At 35.8% G+C, this 21,097-nt stretch overlaps 3 protein-coding genes across 6 annotated transcripts; 2 read left to right on the top strand and 1 right to left on the bottom strand.

Annotated features, from left to right (window-relative positions):
• The first annotated feature begins 5,323 nt into the window (after positions 1-5,323).
• Positions 5,324-8,286, top strand: LOC105451568. Of its 2 annotated transcripts, none has more exons than XM_011692101.1 (8): positions 5,324-5,537; positions 6,067-6,236; positions 6,309-6,495; positions 6,588-6,716; positions 6,816-7,001; positions 7,110-7,377; positions 7,843-8,029; positions 8,106-8,286. In XM_011692101.1, the coding sequence occupies exons 2-8, from the start codon at positions 6,134-6,136 to the stop codon at positions 8,192-8,194; spliced, it is 1,149 nt and encodes a 382-aa protein (XP_011690403.1). In that variant the 5' UTR covers positions 5,324-5,537; positions 6,067-6,133; the 3' UTR covers positions 8,195-8,286. The 2 variants fall into 2 exon arrangements, with proteins under 2 accessions (XP_011690403.1, XP_011690404.1); XM_011692102.1 differs by having other exon boundaries at positions 5,324-5,548.
• Positions 8,248-9,734, bottom strand: LOC105451569. 2 transcript variants are annotated; one of them, XM_011692103.1, is made up of 3 exons: positions 9,493-9,734; positions 9,167-9,303; positions 8,248-8,641 (listed from the first exon to the last, which is right to left on the bottom strand). In XM_011692103.1, exons 1-3 carry the CDS (start codon positions 9,717-9,719, stop codon positions 8,391-8,393), a joined length of 615 nt encoding a protein of 204 aa, XP_011690405.1. In that variant the 5' UTR covers positions 9,720-9,734; the 3' UTR covers positions 8,248-8,390. The 2 variants fall into 2 exon arrangements, with proteins under 2 accessions (XP_011690405.1, XP_011690406.1); XM_011692104.1 differs by having other exon boundaries at positions 9,541-9,734.
• A 90-nt stretch (positions 9,735-9,824) lies between these two features.
• LOC105451571 (glucose-6-phosphate 1-dehydrogenase) lies at positions 9,825-21,069 on the top strand. Of its 2 annotated transcripts, none has more exons than XM_011692105.1 (7): positions 9,825-10,456; positions 17,885-18,009; positions 18,197-18,561; positions 19,606-20,204; positions 20,287-20,492; positions 20,589-20,749; positions 20,822-21,069. In XM_011692105.1, the coding sequence occupies exons 1-7, from the start codon at positions 10,438-10,440 to the stop codon at positions 20,910-20,912; spliced, it is 1,566 nt and encodes a 521-aa protein (XP_011690407.1). In that variant the 5' UTR covers positions 9,825-10,437; the 3' UTR covers positions 20,913-21,069. The 2 variants fall into 2 exon arrangements, with proteins under 2 accessions (XP_011690407.1, XP_011690408.1); XM_011692106.1 differs by lacking the exon at positions 9,825-10,456 and adding an exon at positions 14,894-15,608.
• Positions 21,070-21,097: the final 28 nt, after the last annotated feature.

The raw sequence follows: 21,097 nt of genomic DNA, 5'->3' as shown, positions 1-21,097 counted from the left end.
GGGGGGGAGAGGGTTCGGTCGGGGGTATATTTTTAATCCCCCCGCGCGGCGGCCGGGGAGCGGTGGCGACGAGCTTGACGTCAAGCGGGCTGATGGAGACGCGGATGAGCGGCTCCGGCGGCAGCGGCATATACACACATACGATAGTGTATATACTTTGTCAATAGCACGGGGACGCGCCGTCGTCGAGGCTCAGGTGATCGATCGGTCACCGCCTTCCTCTCGCGCGATCGCGTCTCCTCTCCCGCGCGATGTTTCCCCTCCCCCTCCCCCCCTTCCCCTAGGGTGTCTTGGAGGTGCCGCCGCGCGTCTCCTGACGCTGCGTTTCTCCCGATGATCGATCGCCGTCTGCGGCCTTGAGATCACTCGTCCGCCACGCGGAATATCGATAATTTTTAGTCTTCGCACACTGCACAATGCTGCCCCCATTAAATTAAATCGCCGCGGGCTGCGCGAGAAAGGGAAGCTGAGCGTCTTCCCGACAGGAGATCCCGAGGAGTTATGCAATAAATCAGGGACCGCGTGGGTGAAAAGGATGTGTAACGTATACACGGAAAGAATGATTTTGTTGAAAGGTCTGAAAATTTTGCTGAAAACAGATTTAAAAGTAATTTTTTGTTGAATTATCAAAATAATTTGTTGGAATGTTAAAACTGATAAGCATTGCTATAAAACGTTTTGATATTCTAGCAATCATTTTGACTTTCACACAAAATTATTTTCAGATCTGGATTCAGTAAAATTGTTTTTTCCGTGTATGCATACGTCAAATGTACACATTGCACATACGTATTCCGCTATAAATCGCGCGGTGATTTTTCCACTTGTCGATCGTGTAACTGTGCGTATACACACGTTTTTGTACAACGCAGTGCGTGCGTAATGCCATTGGGTCGGATGTTCAGTTGCTTGATTAATATATCTTATATCAGGGAGTTGTAGGAGCGACGGTAACAATATAATAATCACGGGGGAACTGACGTCAAAAGCATTACGAAACACCGGTCGTATAAAGACAATCTATTAAACAGTCTATTCCGCCGACTATTCCAAATGTCACCGAGAATAAACGTAATAGTCAAGGAGAGCATAATCATCCATTATAAGTCACTCGCGACTTTACGTTATTAGGTTAGCGGCGTAGCTTTTCCCCATTAGATGTGTCTTCCCAATTTCTCAAGCATGTAAGGTACATTTCGTACTTTATACGTATAATATTTTCTTATATATCTTTTCTTTTGTTTGCATGCTATTAATATCCATGTAGAGCAACAAAAGAATTCAGAAATTAAATAGAGATATTAGAACTGCAACAATTTTGCTGGATACAGAGCTGAAAATAATTTTTGTTCAATAATCAAAATAATTTTGTGGGAAAGTCAAAATAATTGTTTGGAGTGATATTCAAAATAATCAGATAACCAGTGCAAATGCACGAGCATAAAAATTACATTAATAACGCTATAATATTTATCTGTCTGCTTGTAACAAAGATCTTAGATAAAGATAGAATAAGAATAAAAATTCAAGATTTAAACAAAGGAGACTAACGGATTTTCTTTAAATATTTTTTGTGGGCGTTAAAACCGATTTACACGGAAAGAACACTTTTGCTGAATCCAGATCAGAAAATGATTTTTGTTCAATAATCAAAATAATTTTGTGGGAAAAGACAAAATAATTGCTAGAATATCGAAACGTTTTATAAGCAATTGCATTTTTAACATTCCAACAAAATTTTTTGATGATTCATGACAAGAATTAATTTTCAGATCTGTATCCAGCAAAACTTTTAGACCTTCCAATAAAATCGTTCTTTCCGTGTGATGTTAAAATTAAATTGATATCGCATGCAGGCAGAGATTGAATCATCTAATTTCACCAGTCTTTGATGGTTGTTAACGTTATTATTACAAGCGCCAATCATCGCCAATTCTGCAGGAAACAAAGAGAGCTGCATGTGTTCGTCCGATAGATCAGACACAAACGCACGGCGCGCGTGTATGTGTGCACGCGTGCATACGCTGCATCCCTCTGCAGCTATACGCCTCTGGCCGCTGGCTGGCCGTCTCTCGTTGGCGAGTTACAGGGAGGACAGCCGAACAATGATCCCGAAATGTCCCCGCGCTCGCGTTCGGTTAAACCGGTCTTTAAGAGGCAAGCGCGAGGAGATCGAACCCGTACGTGTCACTGTACCGCCTGCGATGTTTACCGTACCGACTCACTTATTTTCGGTCCGCGCGAATTCAATGGCAAGCGACGCTGGCGTTTCGCCAGCGGCGGCGCCGCGACGCCGCTTCGATCGCGAAACCCCCCCCCTCCTCTTCGACACACACACGGCGGTCTCGCTTTTCGGATTTAATGGCGCACCGATGTACCCTCGTTAAATCGATGTCGAGCATTGCAGCCGATAATATTTGCCACCTTGAGCGGCAGCAATTAAATGGGTAATGAAAAACCATTAATGTGACCTGATAATGATAATTTTAGTGAATTTCCGATCGTCGACATAGACGATAATCAAAAATTGTCTACATGATCTGGCTGAATGTAATATCAAAATTTTAAAGAATTATTAAAGTAAAAATTAAAAGATGACATGTTCTACATAAATTGAATTTAAAGGTTAAAATTTTTACTAACGAAGGCATTAAATCGTGATAAATTCACTAAACTGTCAATAATAAAGCTGATAAATTCTTTACGAAGCACATGTGTATGTATTTATTATTCATATTAAAATTCTATATATTATTGTAATAAATACGTATGTGAATAAAGAAACAAATTGAATCAATTATAAAATATACATACTTTTAATTGCTAATATGATGTTTGAAACTGACATTCTCGGGTTAATTAATTCTGTTAATGTAGCTGTAAAAATTAAGAACTCGTTAAACGAGATTTTGACTCTAACGCTTTAAATGATCATTTAATATTTTGTACACGTTTACTTTCCTATCTTATGCTCGTAAACTTATCTCTGGTTGCTAATACTGCATATCATTATTATCATTATTTTACATGATATAATTATATACAGGGTGATCCAGGTCACCCGGAGGAGCCGGCATCTACGTATTCCTCATGAAAAACTGAGTCGAAAATGTTAATAGCAAAATGTTGAGGTGTCAATGGTTTTTGAATAGTGAACTGTTGAAACTGTCCAACCATAAGGCATTAAGAGCGCACCGTCAGGTGCGGCGCATTAAATCGACGATCGGCCGGCGCGCGATGGGCACCGCTAAACGGCACGGTGCCGAACGAATACTGCAAAGATTCGATGAAATCTCTATTAACATTTATTGCTCTTTTTCTTAATTTGAGTCCAATTTAATTGTAGAAAAGTCAATCGCAAATTTAACATCATTTATATCAGTAGAATAAGTATGAACTCTTAAGATACATTTTATGTATTTTAAAACGATCAAATTAATTAATTAAAAATAAAATAAACAAATAAATTAATAAACAAAATCAATATTAATGAAATTGTTTAATTAAGTAATATTAAAAACATCAGTCGACAAACATTTTTTATTATTTCACTTTCCTGACAGGAAACGATTAAATTCATTTAATTTAGAAACGAATAAATTAATAAACAAAATCAACATTAATTAAATTATTTAATTAAGTAATATTAATTACATCAGTCGACAAACATTTTTTATTATTTCACTTTTCTGACAGGAAAGGGAAATAATAAAAAATGTTTGTCGATTGATGTTTTTAATATTACTTAATTAAATAATTTAATTTTAATTTTAATTAATTAATTTAATTGTTTTAAAATACATAAAATGTATTTTAAGAGTTCATACTTATTCTATTAATATAAATGATGTTGAATTTGCGATTGACTTTTCTACAATTATATTGGACTCAAATTAAGAATAAGAGCAATAAATGTTAATAGAGATTTCATCAAACCTTTGCAGTATTCGTTCGGCACCGTGCCGTTTAGCGGTACCCGTCGCGCGCCGGCCGATCGTCGATTTAATGCGCCACACCTGACGGTGCGCTCTTAATGCCTTATGGTTTGACAGTTTCAACAGCTCACTATTCAAAAACTATTGACACCTCAACATTTTGCTATTAACATTTTCAATTCAGTTTTTCATGAGGAATACGTAGATGCCGGCTCCTCCGGGTGACCTGGATCACCCTGTATATTTATTGAATAAATATATATTACATAATAATATTGTATGTTATATATAGGATCATATCAATCCATTTTTATCTTTATATCGCAACTAATATAATGTTATACATTATGGATATGATCCTATATGAACCTATAAGACATTTTATGATAATCATCAAAACAGTATTAAAAAATCCGTAATTCTGGAGAATTTTTAGCGCTACGGAATCAATGAGGAACTTGGGTATGTTCGATCGACACATGTAATATCGCACGCGTCAGTTCAAAAATTATAAACGTGATATAAATATATCATAAAATAGCATTCGTGGAGAATCGATGTAAGAAACAAGCGGTTAAAACAGGCAGAGAGAGTTAAGATTGTTAAGGCGTCAGATTTCAAATGCAAGAGTGCAAAAATTCGTCGGCACTGCTTGCCGAAGCAAATGTAAAGTTGACAATAATAACTGTCGCGACGATTGATTTTAGCGAGAAGAAGATTCAAAGGGAGCAAAATTGACGCAAAATTAAGCTACAAGTATATATATATATATTTGACGATAGCGCACCTGCCAACTGCTGCGAGCTCTGCTTGTATTCGACGAGGAAATGACCGACATTGACGATGTTGCTCGATTCCAGGAGATTCCGTTCGAATCGTCCAAATCGTTAATACCAAATTAAGGACCGCGGCGTGCAATGACGATCCCTCTCTCTTTCTCATCGCATCGAGTCGAATTGAGTCATATTGAGTCCACATTAAGTCTTACATCGTCCAATGTCGAATTGAGCGTCCGACGCTTTTACGAGGCAAATATTCGATTCACTTTGTGGACCCGCGGTGATAATCTCGACGAGCGACGCGGAACCATTCGAATCCCTCGACCCTCGCGGTTTCGTCACGACGCGTCCCACTGTGTGGCCGGCCACTGTTCGAGAAATCGCGATATCGCGACTCTCGAAACGGTCGGCGGCTCTCGATCGAACGCGTTCCAGTTGCACTTTCTGCATTCGAGCGAGGAGCACGAAAAAAAGTGCAGCCTCCGTTCCCCCCTCCCCCCACGGGTTTCCTTCTTTCTACGACGTGATCTCTTGCATCTCTTCCCCCGTGTTACCCTCGACGCTTTTTCTCCCCGTTTCCTCCTGCCGCCGCTGAGCTTCGCGAGGGCGCTAATGTACGGCGACTCCGGCCGGCGCAGCTGTTTACGGTCAATCCGCGATTGCGCCAATCGAGGAACTGTGTCCGTTGCAAAGCCGATTCAAAATCCGACGCTGCAGCTTAGTGTTTTCTCGAGTTTTTAAATCTAAATATGTACCTATGCGAATTCGTCGCTCGAATTCGCCTAAAATGCGTCACTGCCATCAGCAACTTCAAATAATCAACGTAAATATCGTGTGAGAATGATGTGTGCTTTAATCAATCGCATACGCGGCTCAAAAAGCTAATTAGTGTCGTGCAGATTCTCGTTCGCAAATATCGAGAATCAAAATTATTTTTATGCTCTCTTTTTTTAAATTTTCGCAGTGTTTCCGAGTCAATAAAGTGGTTCAACCCCCGTATACATTTAAGCTTTGTTAATTTCAATTACCTTCGATAGATTTCGAATTTGAAATTTTAATTAAATAATTTTTTCCTCTTCAATTGTTTATCACGTTATCGTTCAAAAGTGTATGTATGTGATGTGTGGATGATGTGGATGACCGCAATATACAATTAAGAGCTTGGATCCGTGGATTCGTTAAGCAAATGATTATCAATCACATCCATATTTTTACGATTAATTTTGCCTTTTAAATGACTGGTGCGATTGTTTCTGTTCGTCACTTTTCACCCACCCTTTGAGCTGTTACATATAAATGATATGATTTTCTATATACATAGTATGCAACAGAAGTTTTGTTTCATTCGACAGAATGTAGGACCGTACATATTTTCTGAAAACTTGCAAAATCTGAGGGGATCGTACATTTGATTTCAAGATGATTTGGCTTTTATTATTCGTCACTCATGAAATATGGGCCACCTGCAGTGGCAATATGGTCCTGAGGGATTTGGGAGAAAGAGAATATTCTTTGATAAAAGGTGAGAGAGGAGTTAAAACAGAGCGAGAACTGATAAATATGTGATTAGCTGACAAAAAGCACATCCTTTCAGCGAAGTCATCGTTGCCGCAGCACGGAAAATGTTGGCACACCGCGATCCAAGCGTTGGAGCACAATTGCGACAAACTGAATGACCACGAGCATTCGCTTCTCGCCCTGAGCCTGGCAAACTGTTTCCTGGAGGATTCTGGTCACGCGACCTACGACTGCCATCTCAGTGAAACCGAAGACGAGCGTCGGTAAAAACAAGTATTCTTTTTCCTTTATCGATCACTTATGTTTTACGCCTGCAAGCTCGTGCGAAAACAGTCGGCTGATATTTATTTCGCAGGAACTGCATTGGCGGCATGGCAGACCGGGCGTTCAGTGTTTACAACGAATTCTACACTCACGCAACTCACATCTGTTTCTTTTTGAATCACGAGGCTTGGCAAACTGAAGTTGATAGCACTATAAAGCTGTAAATAATACGAATATGCAATATCCTAAGAATATTCTTACACATTAGTAAGATACAAACAAAAATGAGAAATCCATTTGTTTCCACATTTAAATCTAGACTGTTTCAAGTGTCCTCCCGAATGAAGGATCAACTACTGGAAGCATCGGAAATGCAAGGTGTGATATTGAACAGTCAGAAGGAGGGTTTGCGTATTCAGAACGAGCTTCTCGATCACGGCAAAGAACTCGGGACTGTGCTAAAAACCTCGTCCGAGACGGTCAGCAACATGGTGTCGGATTTCAAGTGAGTTTGTAAAGATGACTCTTGTAACGTTTGAAAATTTTGTAAATAACAAAAACGTGTAAATAATTGCTACGAAATGTCGATTTCAAGCTCTTAAATCCATTTCAGAGAATCGGCTAAAGACCAGAAGGAGCTGCTCTATGAGATCTTCTCGTATATACGCACCTTCCAAGGCTGGATCATGGGAGAGGTGTCCTGGTTTCAATCCATTATATTCTACACCGTCAGCTGTATTCTCTGCGCGTTGTTCAGTGCCTCGAAAAGAACGGTCGACGCAAGAGTCACGCTCTTTAGTATCCTAAGCTTAAATATAGTGGCTGAGAGAATACTCGTTCAGTATTACGACAAGATTACTCTTCAGTCTCCAGACGACAAGGTAATCAGAATGTAGCCTGAGAGATATAGACAAAATAGTTCTCAAAAAATAAATTCAGAATATAAAATAAGTAAAAGAATAAACAAGTAACGATAAAGATAACGATAAATTCGTTACCCTTGTTATAAAAATTAATGTACGCCTAGCAAAAATCGTTTGACAACTAAAACTATATCTTGCCAAGTCGTGCCTCTTTATATAAAAAAAAATTATATGCGTTCAATCATTCTGAATCTCATTGAGAATCTTAACCTCACTTTGTTGCAAGAATTCACAATTTGATATTATTTTACTGTAATAATTATTCATACAATGTTCACATTTATATGATATTATATTGAGCATATTAGAGATAGCAATAAATTATTATTAAATTAAATAACGACGTTATCGTTACCGTTAATGTTAAAAAAAATTTTTTTTTTTTTTTTCATAAAATAAACACCTTTTCACTTTCTCTCACAGGTGCACCTGCTGAGTACAACATGGTTGTACAGAAAAATTGCCTTAACACTTTGTGCTGTAACCTTATTCTGTACATATTACTACTACAAAGACGGACAGTTGGAGAATTATAAGGCTTTACGAAGAATCGAGCAGCAGTTGGATGTCATACAGAAAACTACAATTATTTCCAACATTGAACCAATCCGTATGTATCTGACGTACAACTTTGTAAAGTGAGATCTCAGTGCTCTCCTGCATAATAAATTACGTATTACGTTTAGGTTACTCGAAACGGCTCGCGTTGAAACGTTTGCAAACGGTGTCAGATAAACATCGGGAGGACATCGCCGATGTTACAAATGAAAAATAATTATTTTAAATTAAAAAAAAATCATCATGTACACGTTTTAACAAACAATTGTATAAATTGAAATAAAGCTATTTATCGATCTTCACACATAAGTATGTACAGAAACATTTTATGCATTTGCATGAAAAGTAACGATTCAAATTGTTTCACAATACATGTTGACGACATTGAATGAAGCACTACAGGGAGAAGGGCGTTATACCGTTGGATATCTTCGTAAGAGATGTGTAATCTGTTTGTGTGTGAGGTTCTTACTGTTGGGTACAGGCACAGATTGCTCCTTCACGGAAGCACGCTTCCGTACCCCCCCATGCTTCGTACTGTCGCCATAAGTCTTGTAACATTGATTCAATGCATTCAACTGCGGGATACATCTCTTGTTCTCAGGGTCATTCTCCTCGAGACACCTCAGAAGCAAGGTCATTTCATGTAAACATCCCTGCGTTTCTGGAAACAAAAATACAGTGAAATTATGAAGTCTTCTGGAATATTAATATTACTGTTAATTATGAAGTCTTCTGAAATATTGATATTACTATTAATTATGAAGTCTTCTGGAATATTGATATTACTGTTAATTATAACAAATAATGAGACATGCGGAGAAACATGCAGAGCGAAGCTCACAACTCCACGATCAGCTGTATCCCAACAAACGTAAGTACAGTCGTGGACAAATAGATTGCGACATTTTTTTTTTTATAGATTTCAAAACGCCTCTAATATTTTGCAAATGCGGACCACGCGATTGGTGTTATACTGTTCTCTTTAGACTAAAGATAGTACATCGTGGTTCGCATTTGCAAAATATTAGTCATCTAATATTTTATATTTTAATATATTTATATGAAATATATATTACGTACATTAAATATATATTAGAAACCTATATAAAAAAAAAATGGGTCGCAACCTATCTGTCCACGACTGTACGTAAAACTAGGGTGCAACAAAATTGCTCTTCGAATGTACCTGCATTCTTTTGACCCTTCGAGCTCACGAAATCCCTTAATTTTAGCGGCAAAATCGCCTTGAAAGGTACCTTGTTCTCATTCTGTGGTTGTCTCGCGTTACGAAACAATATCGACGTCAATTTCATCTCTCTCTCTCTGTGACATTAACATAAATATTGTAAATATAATATCATGTAAACGAGAACATTATATAAATAATTATTACAGTAAAATAACGTAAAATTGTGAGTTCTTTCGACAAAGTGAGGTTAAGATTCTCAATGAGATTCGGAATGAATCGAACGCATGTAACTTTTACATCGACATAAAGAGGCACGACTGTACTTGGTAAGATATAATTTTATAGCTGTCAAACTTTTCTTGTAGGCGTACATTAATTTTTTCCTGCAAAGAGCTTCTGCCGGAGTTCGCCGCGACAACAAAAATCGCGTGAAGAAAACAATCGCGTAAAGTGAGGTTAAGTGAGTAGTCAGCTTTCGAGAAAGTGCAGCCACGGGCGACCAGATGGCGGCAGGGTTCACTTTCACTTTCAACCGGCCCATCGGCGGCATCCCGTTTTCGCGATTCGCGAATCGCGATTTGACACGCGACAAGTGCGCGTGTGTGTTGCGTGACGTGATACGCCGCATAAAATTATATCGTTATGTCGGTTATGTCACAGTATATGCAAACGCGAAATCCAGTTTCTCGACATCAAAACAAATCGAAAAACAATTAAAATAAATCTCCGAACGCCAATCCTCGGCGCGCGTTCTCGCGTCTCTCCTCCCTCCTTTCCTCCAGGACACGTGCTCCGTTTTTTTTTTTTTTAATGAAATACATGAAAAATTGCGTAGGAACAGATTTCATACGTGAAAGAGAAAATGTGCGTCTCTCTCGCTTTTTCTCTGTTCCTCTTTCGCGTAAAAAAAAAAAGTCAAAATCAAAGCAAGCGCGTGTCTAAGCGGTCCAAGTACTAATCGCGCCGATAAAGGAAATCGCGCGGACGGGGCAACACGGCGAGTCTTCGGGGTAGGGCGACGAGGAGTACCGCGCGGGTGCGGAGAGGAAAACGAGAAAAAACGTAGTCCGTGTTCGCTCGCGCGATTGTCGCTTAACCTCAAAGTCGCGAGTGACGGTGTCGTTTTGGCGGCAAGGCCATCGCGCGCACACCGCGGGGAACGGACCGCGGTATATTCGGCTAGGTGTGTGTCGAAAAGGTGGCGAAGGGGGAATCGCGCACTATCGCGTCGAGCAGAGTAGCCGACAAAAGATTCAAAAGGACCAAGAATGGCGGAGCATCGGAGAAGTGAGTCTATATCAAATCGAGGATGACGTCTTTTTTTTTTTTTAATGCGCGCGATACACACATTTTCGGATCTCTAACGGCGGAGATAACGGCGCGCTTTCGAGAACGGCGCAAAACGGCTCATCGATAAAATTAAGTCGCGGGGGAGGGCGGGAGAAAGAGAGAGAGAGAGAGAGAGAGAGAGAGAGAGAGAGAGAGAGAGAGAGAGACTGAAAAAAGAGAAAGAGATCATATATTCTCCCGACTCTCCCGAGATTGAAACTTATATTACGATTGAAATGCGGTGACGTATTGTGATCGAGCGTGATACGCGGAAGCTCTTCGATAATGCATCGTACGATGTTTTTTTTTTCCTCACGCGATCTCAGGCGATCGCCGCGCGTCGTAAAACATTCCACACGCTAATGACGCGAGCGGCGAGTATATTAATTGTCTGTCCGTTAATATCGCGAGATACGTACTATATAGTTTTGGCAAATTTTTTACGCAGTTTGTATCTGTAGTACATCAAATTTCTTTAATTATTCTGCACCTATTTATGGTGATTATTATTATGAGACTCGAACAGGATCGTTTTATAAAAACATGTATAATTTTCTAAAAGATAATCAACTATATAATATTTTTTGTTTATTTAAAATATACATATTTTGAAATAAATTTGATAAATATGTGTATACATATTTTTTGAAACAAAACACTTTATAATTACATAAATATATATAATTTTAATTGTATCCGTACATAAAATTTCTTTAATTACTCTGCACCTTTATAAAGATTATCATTAGACCCAAACATGATCGTTTTATATCAACATGTATCATTTTTTAAAAAATAATTAACTACAAATATTTTTTGTTTATTTAAAATACATATTTTGAAATAATTTTGATAAATATGTGTATACATATTTTTTGAAATAAAACACTTTATAATTATATAGATATATATAATTTTAAATAATTGCAGTATCCGTACATCAAATTTCTTTAATTACTCTGCACCATTAGGAAGATTATTATGAGACTTAAACATGTATCATTTTCTAAAAGATAATCAACTACAAATATTTTTTGTTCATTTAAAATATATATTTTGAAATAGATAATATGTGTATACATATATATTTTTTAATAAAATACTTTGTAATTATACTTATAGATATATAGTTTTAAATAGTTGCTAAATATAATAATATTATATTTATAAAGTATTAAACAAAGGGCTAGTGAGTCTTGCACGAAGTTAGTGCCAAAATTACATATATTTAAACGTTTGGGTGATAATTATTGGTGTTAAATATATGTAATTTTGGCACTAACTTCGTGCAAGGCTCACTAGCCCTTTGTTTGATACTTCATTATTTTTTTAATTATATGAGCCAAGTCAATATATTATAATTATATTTATAATTTATTTATTAAATTTTGTATATATAACTTTAATAAATCATACGAATTATTTATCACAAGAATCTTAATATGTAACAAGATTGTCATTATATGATACTACTATATAATTATTTATCACAAGAATTTTAACATGTAACAAGATTGTCATTATATGATTGACTATTATGTTGTTGCCTTGCGCGATTAGCACGCAATTATATTCGGATATTCTACGAAAAGTTATTTCGTTTGAGATTTTGAAAATTGCGATATTGAAAGTAAAGAATAGAATACGGTAAAAGCGAAAGACGTACGTAAGTTTTTTTTTGTAACGCAACCATAAAAAAAACGCGTTTCGAAGTTGGAGAACGGCTTTGCTGTTCTAGATTTTGACACGATTTTATTTACAGAATGTTTCGCAGCCGCAGGCTGCCTTGAAAAGTAGGTCCACATCATTAACTTAGTGCCGGAGGCACACGAAGAGAAACACGTATTGCACAAATGCAATTATGTTTCTGCATATCTTTCGTCGTAAACGTTTATAATTATGGTGACTCACCTTTCGTTACGTAAAATTTAATAAAATGCCATCAGCGATGTCAAAACGCAATTATCATTGACATTTTTAAAATAACTTTTTAAAACATGGATTAATTTTTTGCTGATTGTCTTAATTAGGAGGTTAAATTGTATTGTTATTTCTATCGTTATAATTACTGAACTCTTTTCTAGCGTGAGAAAATGTAATACAGCTGTATATTATATACATACGTACAAAATATGATACAATTTCGATCCTTGCAATACAGTGATAGATACGAAATGATCCAAATTTTATTGCGGATAAGAAAGAGGAAACCGACGCCTTTAGATAAATTCAAACTCATTTTTTACGCTTACTGTGTCACGATGTTATATCTTATGCGCATTTCAAGTGACAATGAATTTAAATTTCAAAATTCTCTCACGTTCTGCCATGTTCCGATATTCGTGCGCTTGCAATTTTCGCACGTAATGTTAACCAATGTTAAAGTTTTAACCCCGAACGTATTATTATTGTAATTTAAACTGTAATGTATTGTATTTCGACAACTTTTAATTTTTAGAAAACGTTTGTATCGGCAAAGATTACAGTTATAATAACTCGTTCAATTTTATTAATTGTGTGCGAAGGCAGAAGTGTATGCCTTCTTGACGTTTGACAAATCTCATTCCGTATCGTCGATGTTAAATGAATCGCTGCCGCAAAAAGAGGATGTGATTTTATAGTTGATAAAGTGTTGATTGGGATGAGAAAAATTTCTTTCACTTTAATCGGCGTAAATTAGCACATGTGTGTTTCCATCAAATCGATCGGACAACAAAATTACGCTGTTATTATATTTATTATTAATTTGGCAAGAAAGATAAGTATTAGAAGAAATGAAATGTAATAAAGAATCAATTTTAAAAAAATTGTGTACGAAATCATTTTCAAAATTAAGCAGATACGTGCCATAAACACCGCGGAGATCTTAAAGCCCTAATTGCGAGAAATCAAACAGGGAATTGGTCGGATAAAAACGAAAACTGTCACGAGCAATTGGAAGTCGTCCTTGAAAAATAGAAGTGCGAGAAGACTTCGCTACATTGCGACAATGTTATTTCAAGAACCGCGCATTCATTGGCACTCTGATGGCGGTTCATTGATTTGCCAGTCATCGTTATCATGAGACGTACAGCGTGCACATATTATGAGTATCTTCGCACACATGATCCGTGCGTGGCGTGCACAGTTTTTACGCGTGCGTAATAAAAAAAATGAGCAACGTTAATCCTTAACTTTTTTGATAATAAAATGAATTATTAGTATTATTTTTGCAATTCGTGAATACTCTCCCATTTCTTTGTGGTTCCTATACATGAATGGAGGAACAATACACATCTTATTATTTAAGAGAATTTAAGCGCGACTTACTTTTTGCTTTATTATATACGCGTCTTCACCATCACATTTCTACATAAATTATAATATTATTTATAATAATAGCTATATAATAATAACGATAATAATAAACTGAAAGAACGGTTTTGTTGAAAGGTTTACAAATTTTGCTAAATACAGATCTGAAGATAATTTTTTGTTAAATCATAAAAATAATTTGTTGGAATGTTATCAAACTGATAAGCATTGATATAAAACGTTTTATATTATATTCTAGCAATTATTTTGACACTTTCGCATAAAATTATTTTGATTATTGAGCAAAAATTATTTTGCTCAATATGGATTGCTCAATTTCAGATATGGAATTCAGTAAAATTGTTCTTTCCGTGTACACCATAATATACAATGCGAGTATAATATACACTATAATACTATACAGTATCTCTCGCGTAATTGTCGGTTCAGTTTCCGTGATGTTCGAGATCGGATTAGAATTCGCATAGGTGTCTCGTTGGTTTCCAACGGCCGCCGTTTCCGTTTCTTTGTTTGTGGAAATGGCGTTTAGAAATAGCGTTTTGCGCGAATTGCAAGAGTTTAGCAACTTATTACATACATTGTTGATACACAAGAATGAATCATCATTATGCCATGCGTCGTACGTTCTCCAGTAGGTAATACATTGCACACAGTGTACGTTGCACTTGCGCAAACAGAAATCTACGCGCGACTCTTGTCACAAAATATAAACAAAATGTAAACAAAATATAACAGCAAATAAAACTCTCGATTAGACTTACGACTCGTTATAATCAGATTAATTCACAGGTAAAAAAAACTTGTTATTCCATCACATTGAATGCTCCACGTGACTATCAGAACTTGGTAAAACCTTATCTCATTTGCACTTGGTACACGGAAAGAACAATTTTGCTGGATCCAGATCTGAAAAGAATTTTTGTTCAATAATCAAAATAATTTTGTCGGAAAGTCAAAATAATTGCTAGAATATCAAAACGTTTTATAGCAATACTTATCACTTGTTAACATTCCAACACAATTTTTTGATGATTCAATAAGAATTAATTTTCAGATTTATATATTCAGCAAAATTTTTAGACCTTTCAACAAAATCGTTCTTTTCATGTAAAAACTTATTTGCATTCGAGTGATTGCCAGGAAATATGCTGACGTACAGAAAACTAGCAATAAAAACTAACAATAGGAAGGGGCAAATTACGTGTAAAGACGTCAAGATGGCGTTTGTAATTGTTTAGATATTATCGATAAGAGTATTTACTTGGAGAGATATTAAAAGTAGCATATACTTACTAAATCAATGATTAAACTATCTTAAATAATATATTTACACTCAAAATTATTACGTTTATTATATTGCTTAATTAACTGTTTACTATTAATGCTGTTATAAGCAAATAACACTTTGACTCTTTGAGCGCCACTTTGAAACCTCCTTCGTATAATTTCTTACCTACGTTTCTGTTGATTTAAATATAACTCGCGTTGAGATAATGAATCATATTTTTTTTATGGAAAACGATTGGATGATCGGTTTATCTATCATCGAGGGCACCACTCCACACAATTGCCTCGTAAGCGTTTACGTTTGCCTGATTGCACGTGGTACGCGCATGCAAGGCAAATCCGACGTTCAGTCGAGGTTCCGCTGGTGAAGCGGCGAGATTGTCGAAGGAGATCGGCAAGACCTGCTGTGACACCGATAGTCAGTCGATCACGTGACCTTTTTAGTGCAACTCCTGTTCTTCCGTGCGACTTATTCGTAAACCGTGAAAAACCATGAGTATTTTAACGAGTAAGTTCGAAACACGAAACTACACGTTTGCGTGTCGTATTTCCGTCCCCCCAAAAAAGTGGCGAAATTTGAATTAAAATGCCATATACGCGACTAGCAATCGTATATTTTGATCAATGATATCACGTGTCAGAATCTCTTGTCTGCAATAAATTTATACTGTCAAAATTCATTCGTCTCTCCCTCGGTCTCTCCTTTCTCGATAAATATACCGAAAGCTTAATGATTTTCAACGTTTATAGACTTACGATTTAAGAAATGTTAATTAAATGATTATTATGCGTTACCGCTACTTTTTATCACATTATGAGTAATAGCGGTATGAGTGATATTAAGTATTCTGTAACCTATGTGTGATTAAGTGTGAAATATACATAAAATATGTGATGACTATTGAATATTTTTGACACCTCAAAGCATGCTATATAAATTTAAATTTCTCGAAGAAGACGTTAATCTTAATATTAATCTTCACATGATATATGTGATAGTAAGGTCCGAAAGTCCGAAAGTTTTCGACCCAAGGATGTAAAAGATGATAAAGTCAATCATTTATATTTTTTTTAATATACAACTACCCTTTATTTTATTTTTTTTTTAGAACGATGAATTAATTTTTTTATAAAATAAAAGTGATTATTTGTTATTTTTAAAATTGAAGTCCAATTTGCGTGGAAAAAACCAGTGATGTGAAGAAGTGAGCTCCATAATGTTAAATCATTTTACACAATTTTAATCACAAGAATAAAAATTTGAAATATTTTTTTATGGTATAAAAAAATTAATTTACTCTTTTAAAAAATTATATTAAAACAAAAGATGATTATATTTAAAATTAAAAATGGTTGTTTCATTTTATCATATCCTTGGGCCGAAAACTTTTAGACTTTTAGACTTTTTTGTTTTCTTTTTTTGTTTCTACGTGTCAAGTATCAAATCTCATTTAACTTTTAAATAATTTTTTTTAAGTAAAAACTTGTGCATGGACATTGTATGACATACATGATTTTTTTTTATGGAAAATTATTCTTATTTGCAATTTGTGCTTTTAGTGTTTGAAAAATCTTGCAGTTATCTTCGAAAAATGTCGAATTACAGGAAACATAACTATTTTCTTGTAAACGTTAAAAGATATTTTTTTCTTATGTTAACTGACACGAACATAAACGTAATAGATTAGTTTTGAGGTCACTTTTAGATTTTAAACACTAAGAATGCAGACAAGGATTCACTTACGGTGGAACTTTTACAGAATATACGTTGGATAGTGTTACTGTATGTCCGCGCAGGAAATTCACTATTTCGGTATGAAAACTCTGAAATTTATGTGATTTATAAGAAATTCTACGTGTTGCATATTAGTGAAAGAGAAAACCGCAGTTTCTGTGCACAAACGGACGCGATTTTACCAAAAAATTTTTAATTACCTAATTGCATTAATCACACAAATTGTGATGAATTGTCGCCTTCTCTCGCCTTAGAGATACAAATGTAATAGACTAGTTTCGAGGTCACTTTTAGATTGTAATCACTGAGATTATGGACAAGGGGTTCACTCTCAGTAGGGCTTTTAGAGAATGTATGTACGTTGCATACAGTGTTACTGAATGCCGCACAGAAAATTTTGCCACCGTCGCCACTGGTATGAAAAATATGTGATTCATAAGAAATTCTACGTGTTGTTGATTAGTGAAACAACAGACCGCATAAATTAATTTTATAAAACAAATTACTATTAAAATAGTTGATATATTAAAGATTATGTTTTATCTCTTTATAAATACATATAGATAGATATGTCCATAATATTTAAATGATTACACGTCATATTGTCTTGGCTCAAAATTTGATTTTACAAATAGAAAGATGACGCAAAAAGCATCATACATTTGCAAATCATTACACAATTGTTTTTTTAAATTCAGTAATGAATTCGTCAAGTGTCTGCATTATTATACCTTTTTAAACTTCGTGTCTATTTGAAAATCGTGCAAATTCAAAAAGATATGCTTTGTCATCAATTCTCCACTTATTCACACATATATACGAAACACAAATGACAAATTAACTGTATGCGACTGATGAAATATTGAATATTTAATTAAAAAAGTGATACACAATGAAACTTTTATTGATAAATATAATTAATTCGTTGAAATAGGTATTTACGATATTCGATGAATTGCGTTATATAAATATTACAAAATTAAAATAGCATAAAATAAAGGTGTACTGTTACTAAAATAAAATAAAATAAAAACTAATGTTAACCGTAGGAACATCAACGGAGGAGAGCCTGCAGTATATCAGGCAATCCCTGAAATCGGAAGAAATGGATCATCTGGAGGGAACTCATTTTGACAGGCTTATTCCGCATGTGTTTGTCATCTTCGGAGCATCCGTGAGTTTCATAAAAAAAAATATGCAAAGTAACGAAATTTTATTTTTTTCTTCGGATAAAAATTTGATTGTAATTTTTATGGAGATTGACTATGTAATAAATAAAATGAATATATACAATAATTTTTATTTATAAAAGTTCATTTTCAACTTTTAATCTAAACATTGCGTTTGTGAATTACGAAAAGGGTGACCTTGCCAAGAAGAAAATCTATCCGACTCTTTGGTGGCTCTTCCGAGACAATCTGCTCCCGAAGCCAACTACCTTCGTCGGCTACGCTAGAAGCAGATTGACAGTACAGCAATTGCGTGAGAAATGCCATCCATACATGAAAGTGAAGTCCGAAGAGGCGAAGAAATATGAAGAATTTTGGAAGCTGAATCATTACGTCGCTGGCGCCTACGATCAGAAGAAAGACTTTGAGCTGTTGAATCGTGAATTACAAAAGTTCGAGCAAGGGGACACCGCGCACAGGTTGTTCTATCTGGCACTACCACCGAGCGTGTTCGAATGCGTCACGATACGCATTCGACTTACCTGTATGGCAGAGAAGTAAGCACGAATTTTTGATATATGAAAATTTTTAAATAAGAAAGATAACCATATTAAAGCAAGATAAGCAACGAGCGGACAATACATAAGAATCGAAAAGAGAAAAAATAGATTATATAATTATTTCTGAAGTTTTAAGGGGGGAATCTACAAGATTAAAAAACAGTTTTTAAAAATTTTTTTTCAACTAAAATAAAAATGAATAATTTTAAAAATTTAACAGTGTTTTACTGTATATTTGAGCGATGAAAAAAAATTTTTTATTAATAAATAATAAATATGTTTGTTTTTTAATAAATAATAGAATGTTTAGAATTTAATGAAACAAATTAAGAAGGGAATCTACTTTACAAGATTAAAAAAACAGTGATTTTTAAGAATTTTTTTTAACTAAAATAAAATTAAATAATTTCAAAAGTTTAACAGTGTTTTATTGTATATTTGAGCAATAAGAAAAAATTTTTTATTAATAAATAATAGAATGTCTTGATACGTCGCGCCGCTGGAGTTGTTCGACTGTGTACAATCTAGGTGGATTTTTTTTAATTTTTATAAAATTATCTTCTATATGAACTAACAAAACTTTAAAATTTTTAAAATTGGATAAGTTATGACAAAAAAAAGTTAAAATTTTTATGAAAAAATTTGATCTTTTTTTGCAAAAAAATTGTTTAATTTAATTTTTTAATAATATTGTTAGTTTATATAGAACATAATTTTATAAAAATTAAGAAAAAAGTTGGTTTTTTCATTTCAGACGAAAATTACGTCTCTTAGATTGTACACAACTCCAGCGGCGCGAACGTTATCAAGACATTCTATTATTTATTAATAAAACAATTTTTTTATTGCTTAAATATACAGTAAAACATTATTAAACTTTTGAAATTATTTAGTTTCATTTCAGTTGAAAAAAAATTCTTAAAAATCACCGTTTTTTTAAATCTTATAAAGTAGCTTCCCCCCTTTATTTGTTTCATTGAATCATAAATATATAGAATGTATATCTAGTATATATTTAGCGTATCTATATTAAAATTTCAGGGGATGGACGAGAATTATAATCGAGAAACCGTTCGGTCGCGACGCCGCCTCGTCGCAGAAGCTCTCCGACCACTTGGCGACGCTGTTCAGCGAGGAGCAAATCTACCGTATCGATCACTACCTCGGCAAGGAGATGGTGCAGAATCTGATGACACTGAGATTCGGTAACAGGGTGCTCAATCCGACGTGGAACCGGGACAACATAGCCTCGGTGCAGATCACGTTCAAGGAGCCGTTCGGCACTCAGGGTAGAGGCGGCTACTTCGACGAGTTCGGCATCATCAGGGACGTGATGCAGAACCACCTGCTGCAGATCTTGTCCCTGGTGGCCATGGAGAAGCCGGCGTCCTGTCAACCGGACGACATCAGAAACGAGAAGGTGAAGGTACTCAGATGCATCAGAGACGTGCACCTCGACCAGGTGGTCCTCGGCCAGTACGTCGGCGATCCGAACGCCGAGGATCCGGAGGCGCGTTTGGGCTACCTGGACGACGCAACGGTACCAGCCGGATCGAACACGCCGACATTCGCGTTCGCGGTGCTGAAGATAAACAACGAGAGGTGGGACGGTGTACCGTTCATCCTGAGATGCGGAAAAGGTAAGATGGAGAAAAAATGGGTCCGTTTCTCGGCTAAATAAAAAACTCCCTTTCTTTAATCCACCGCGCGATGTCCGCGTAGCTCTGAACGAGAGGAAGGCAGAAGTTAGAGTACAGTTCCAAGATGTACCGGGTGATATCTTCGACGGGAAGGCGAAGAGGAACGAGTTGGTGATAAGGGTGCAACCGGGCGAGGCGTTGTACATTAAAATGATGACGAAGTCACCCGGCATCACGTTCGACATGGAAGAGACGGAATTGGACTTCACTTATGGCAGCAGATACAAGGTAATTTCGTCGAAGAATTTGTCGTTGAAGATGAAAGATTGAATATGCGGTAGAGGTACGTCATTCTCATTTAATTTACAATTATGTTCCTTCCAGGGTCTTAAATTACCGGACGCCTACGAGAGATTAATTCTGGATGTCTTTTGCGGTTCGCAAATGCATTTCGTGCGAAACGACGAGTTGCACGAGGCGTGGCGGATATTCACGCCGCTGCTTCATCGAATCGAAAAGGAAAACATTCAGCCGATTCCGTATAAGTACGTAAGCGCGGAGCGCAAGTACTTCTGACGCGTGCGAAATATATATTATTGTTCGTTTAAAAATTTCAGATATGGATCCCGAGGACCGAAAGAAGCCGACGAAATGGCGAAGAAGAATAATTTCGCGTATTACGGTTCGTACAAATGGGTGAAACCGTGAAAGCACTGTCGAACACTGTGATATGAGATTTATCACACAAAGTACAAATCTTAAGATATCTAGGAAGATTTCAATGTGTTGACGCAATTGTTGTCACATTCCAAAAATTTTGATAAACTGTACAGCGAATAATTTTTTACAATTTTATATATATATATATATATATATTTATTCATTTATTTTAT

This window comes from Wasmannia auropunctata, unplaced genomic scaffold (assembly GCF_000956235.1).
Source record: "Wasmannia auropunctata unplaced genomic scaffold, wasmannia.A_1.0 LD336050.1, whole genome shotgun sequence".
NCBI lineage: Eukaryota > Metazoa > Arthropoda > Insecta > Hymenoptera > Formicidae > Wasmannia > Wasmannia auropunctata.
Note: the sequence above shows the minus strand (reverse complement) of the source record. Positions and strands in the feature narration are given on the sequence as shown.

What these genes read in the sequence shown, in the direction of transcription:
- LOC105451568 (XM_011692101.1), top strand. Translation starts at nt 6,134, where the DNA reads ATGATTTGGCTTTTATTATTCGTCACTCATGAAATATGGGCCACCTGC. An exon ending in GTTGATAGCACTATAAAGCT is followed by an intron (nt 6,717 to 6,815) that starts GTAAATAATACG and finishes ATTTAAATCTAG; the next exon opens with ACTGTTTCAAGTGTCCTCCC. An exon ending in AACATGGTGTCGGATTTCAA is followed by an intron (nt 7,002 to 7,109) that starts GTGAGTTTGTAA and finishes AATCCATTTCAG; the next exon opens with AGAATCGGCTAAAGACCAGA.
- LOC105451571 (XM_011692105.1), top strand. An exon ending in CATCCTGAGATGCGGAAAAG is followed by an intron (nt 20,205 to 20,286) that starts GTAAGATGGAGA and finishes ATGTCCGCGTAG; the next exon opens with CTCTGAACGAGAGGAAGGCA. An exon ending in ATTCAGCCGATTCCGTATAA is followed by an intron (nt 20,750 to 20,821) that starts GTACGTAAGCGC and finishes TAAAAATTTCAG; the next exon opens with ATATGGATCCCGAGGACCGA.
- LOC105451569 (XM_011692103.1), bottom strand. Translation starts at nt 9,719, where the DNA reads ATGCCGCCGATGGGCCGGTTGAAAGTGAAAGTGAACCCTGCCGCCATC. An exon ending in ATAAAATTATATCTTACCAA is followed by an intron (nt 9,304 to 9,492) that starts GTACAGTCGTGC and finishes TTAATGTCACAG; the next exon opens with AGAGAGAGAGATGAAATTGA. An exon ending in GAAGGGTCAAAAGAATGCAG is followed by an intron (nt 8,642 to 9,166) that starts GTACATTCGAAG and finishes TTTTGTTTCCAG; the next exon opens with AAACGCAGGGATGTTTACAT.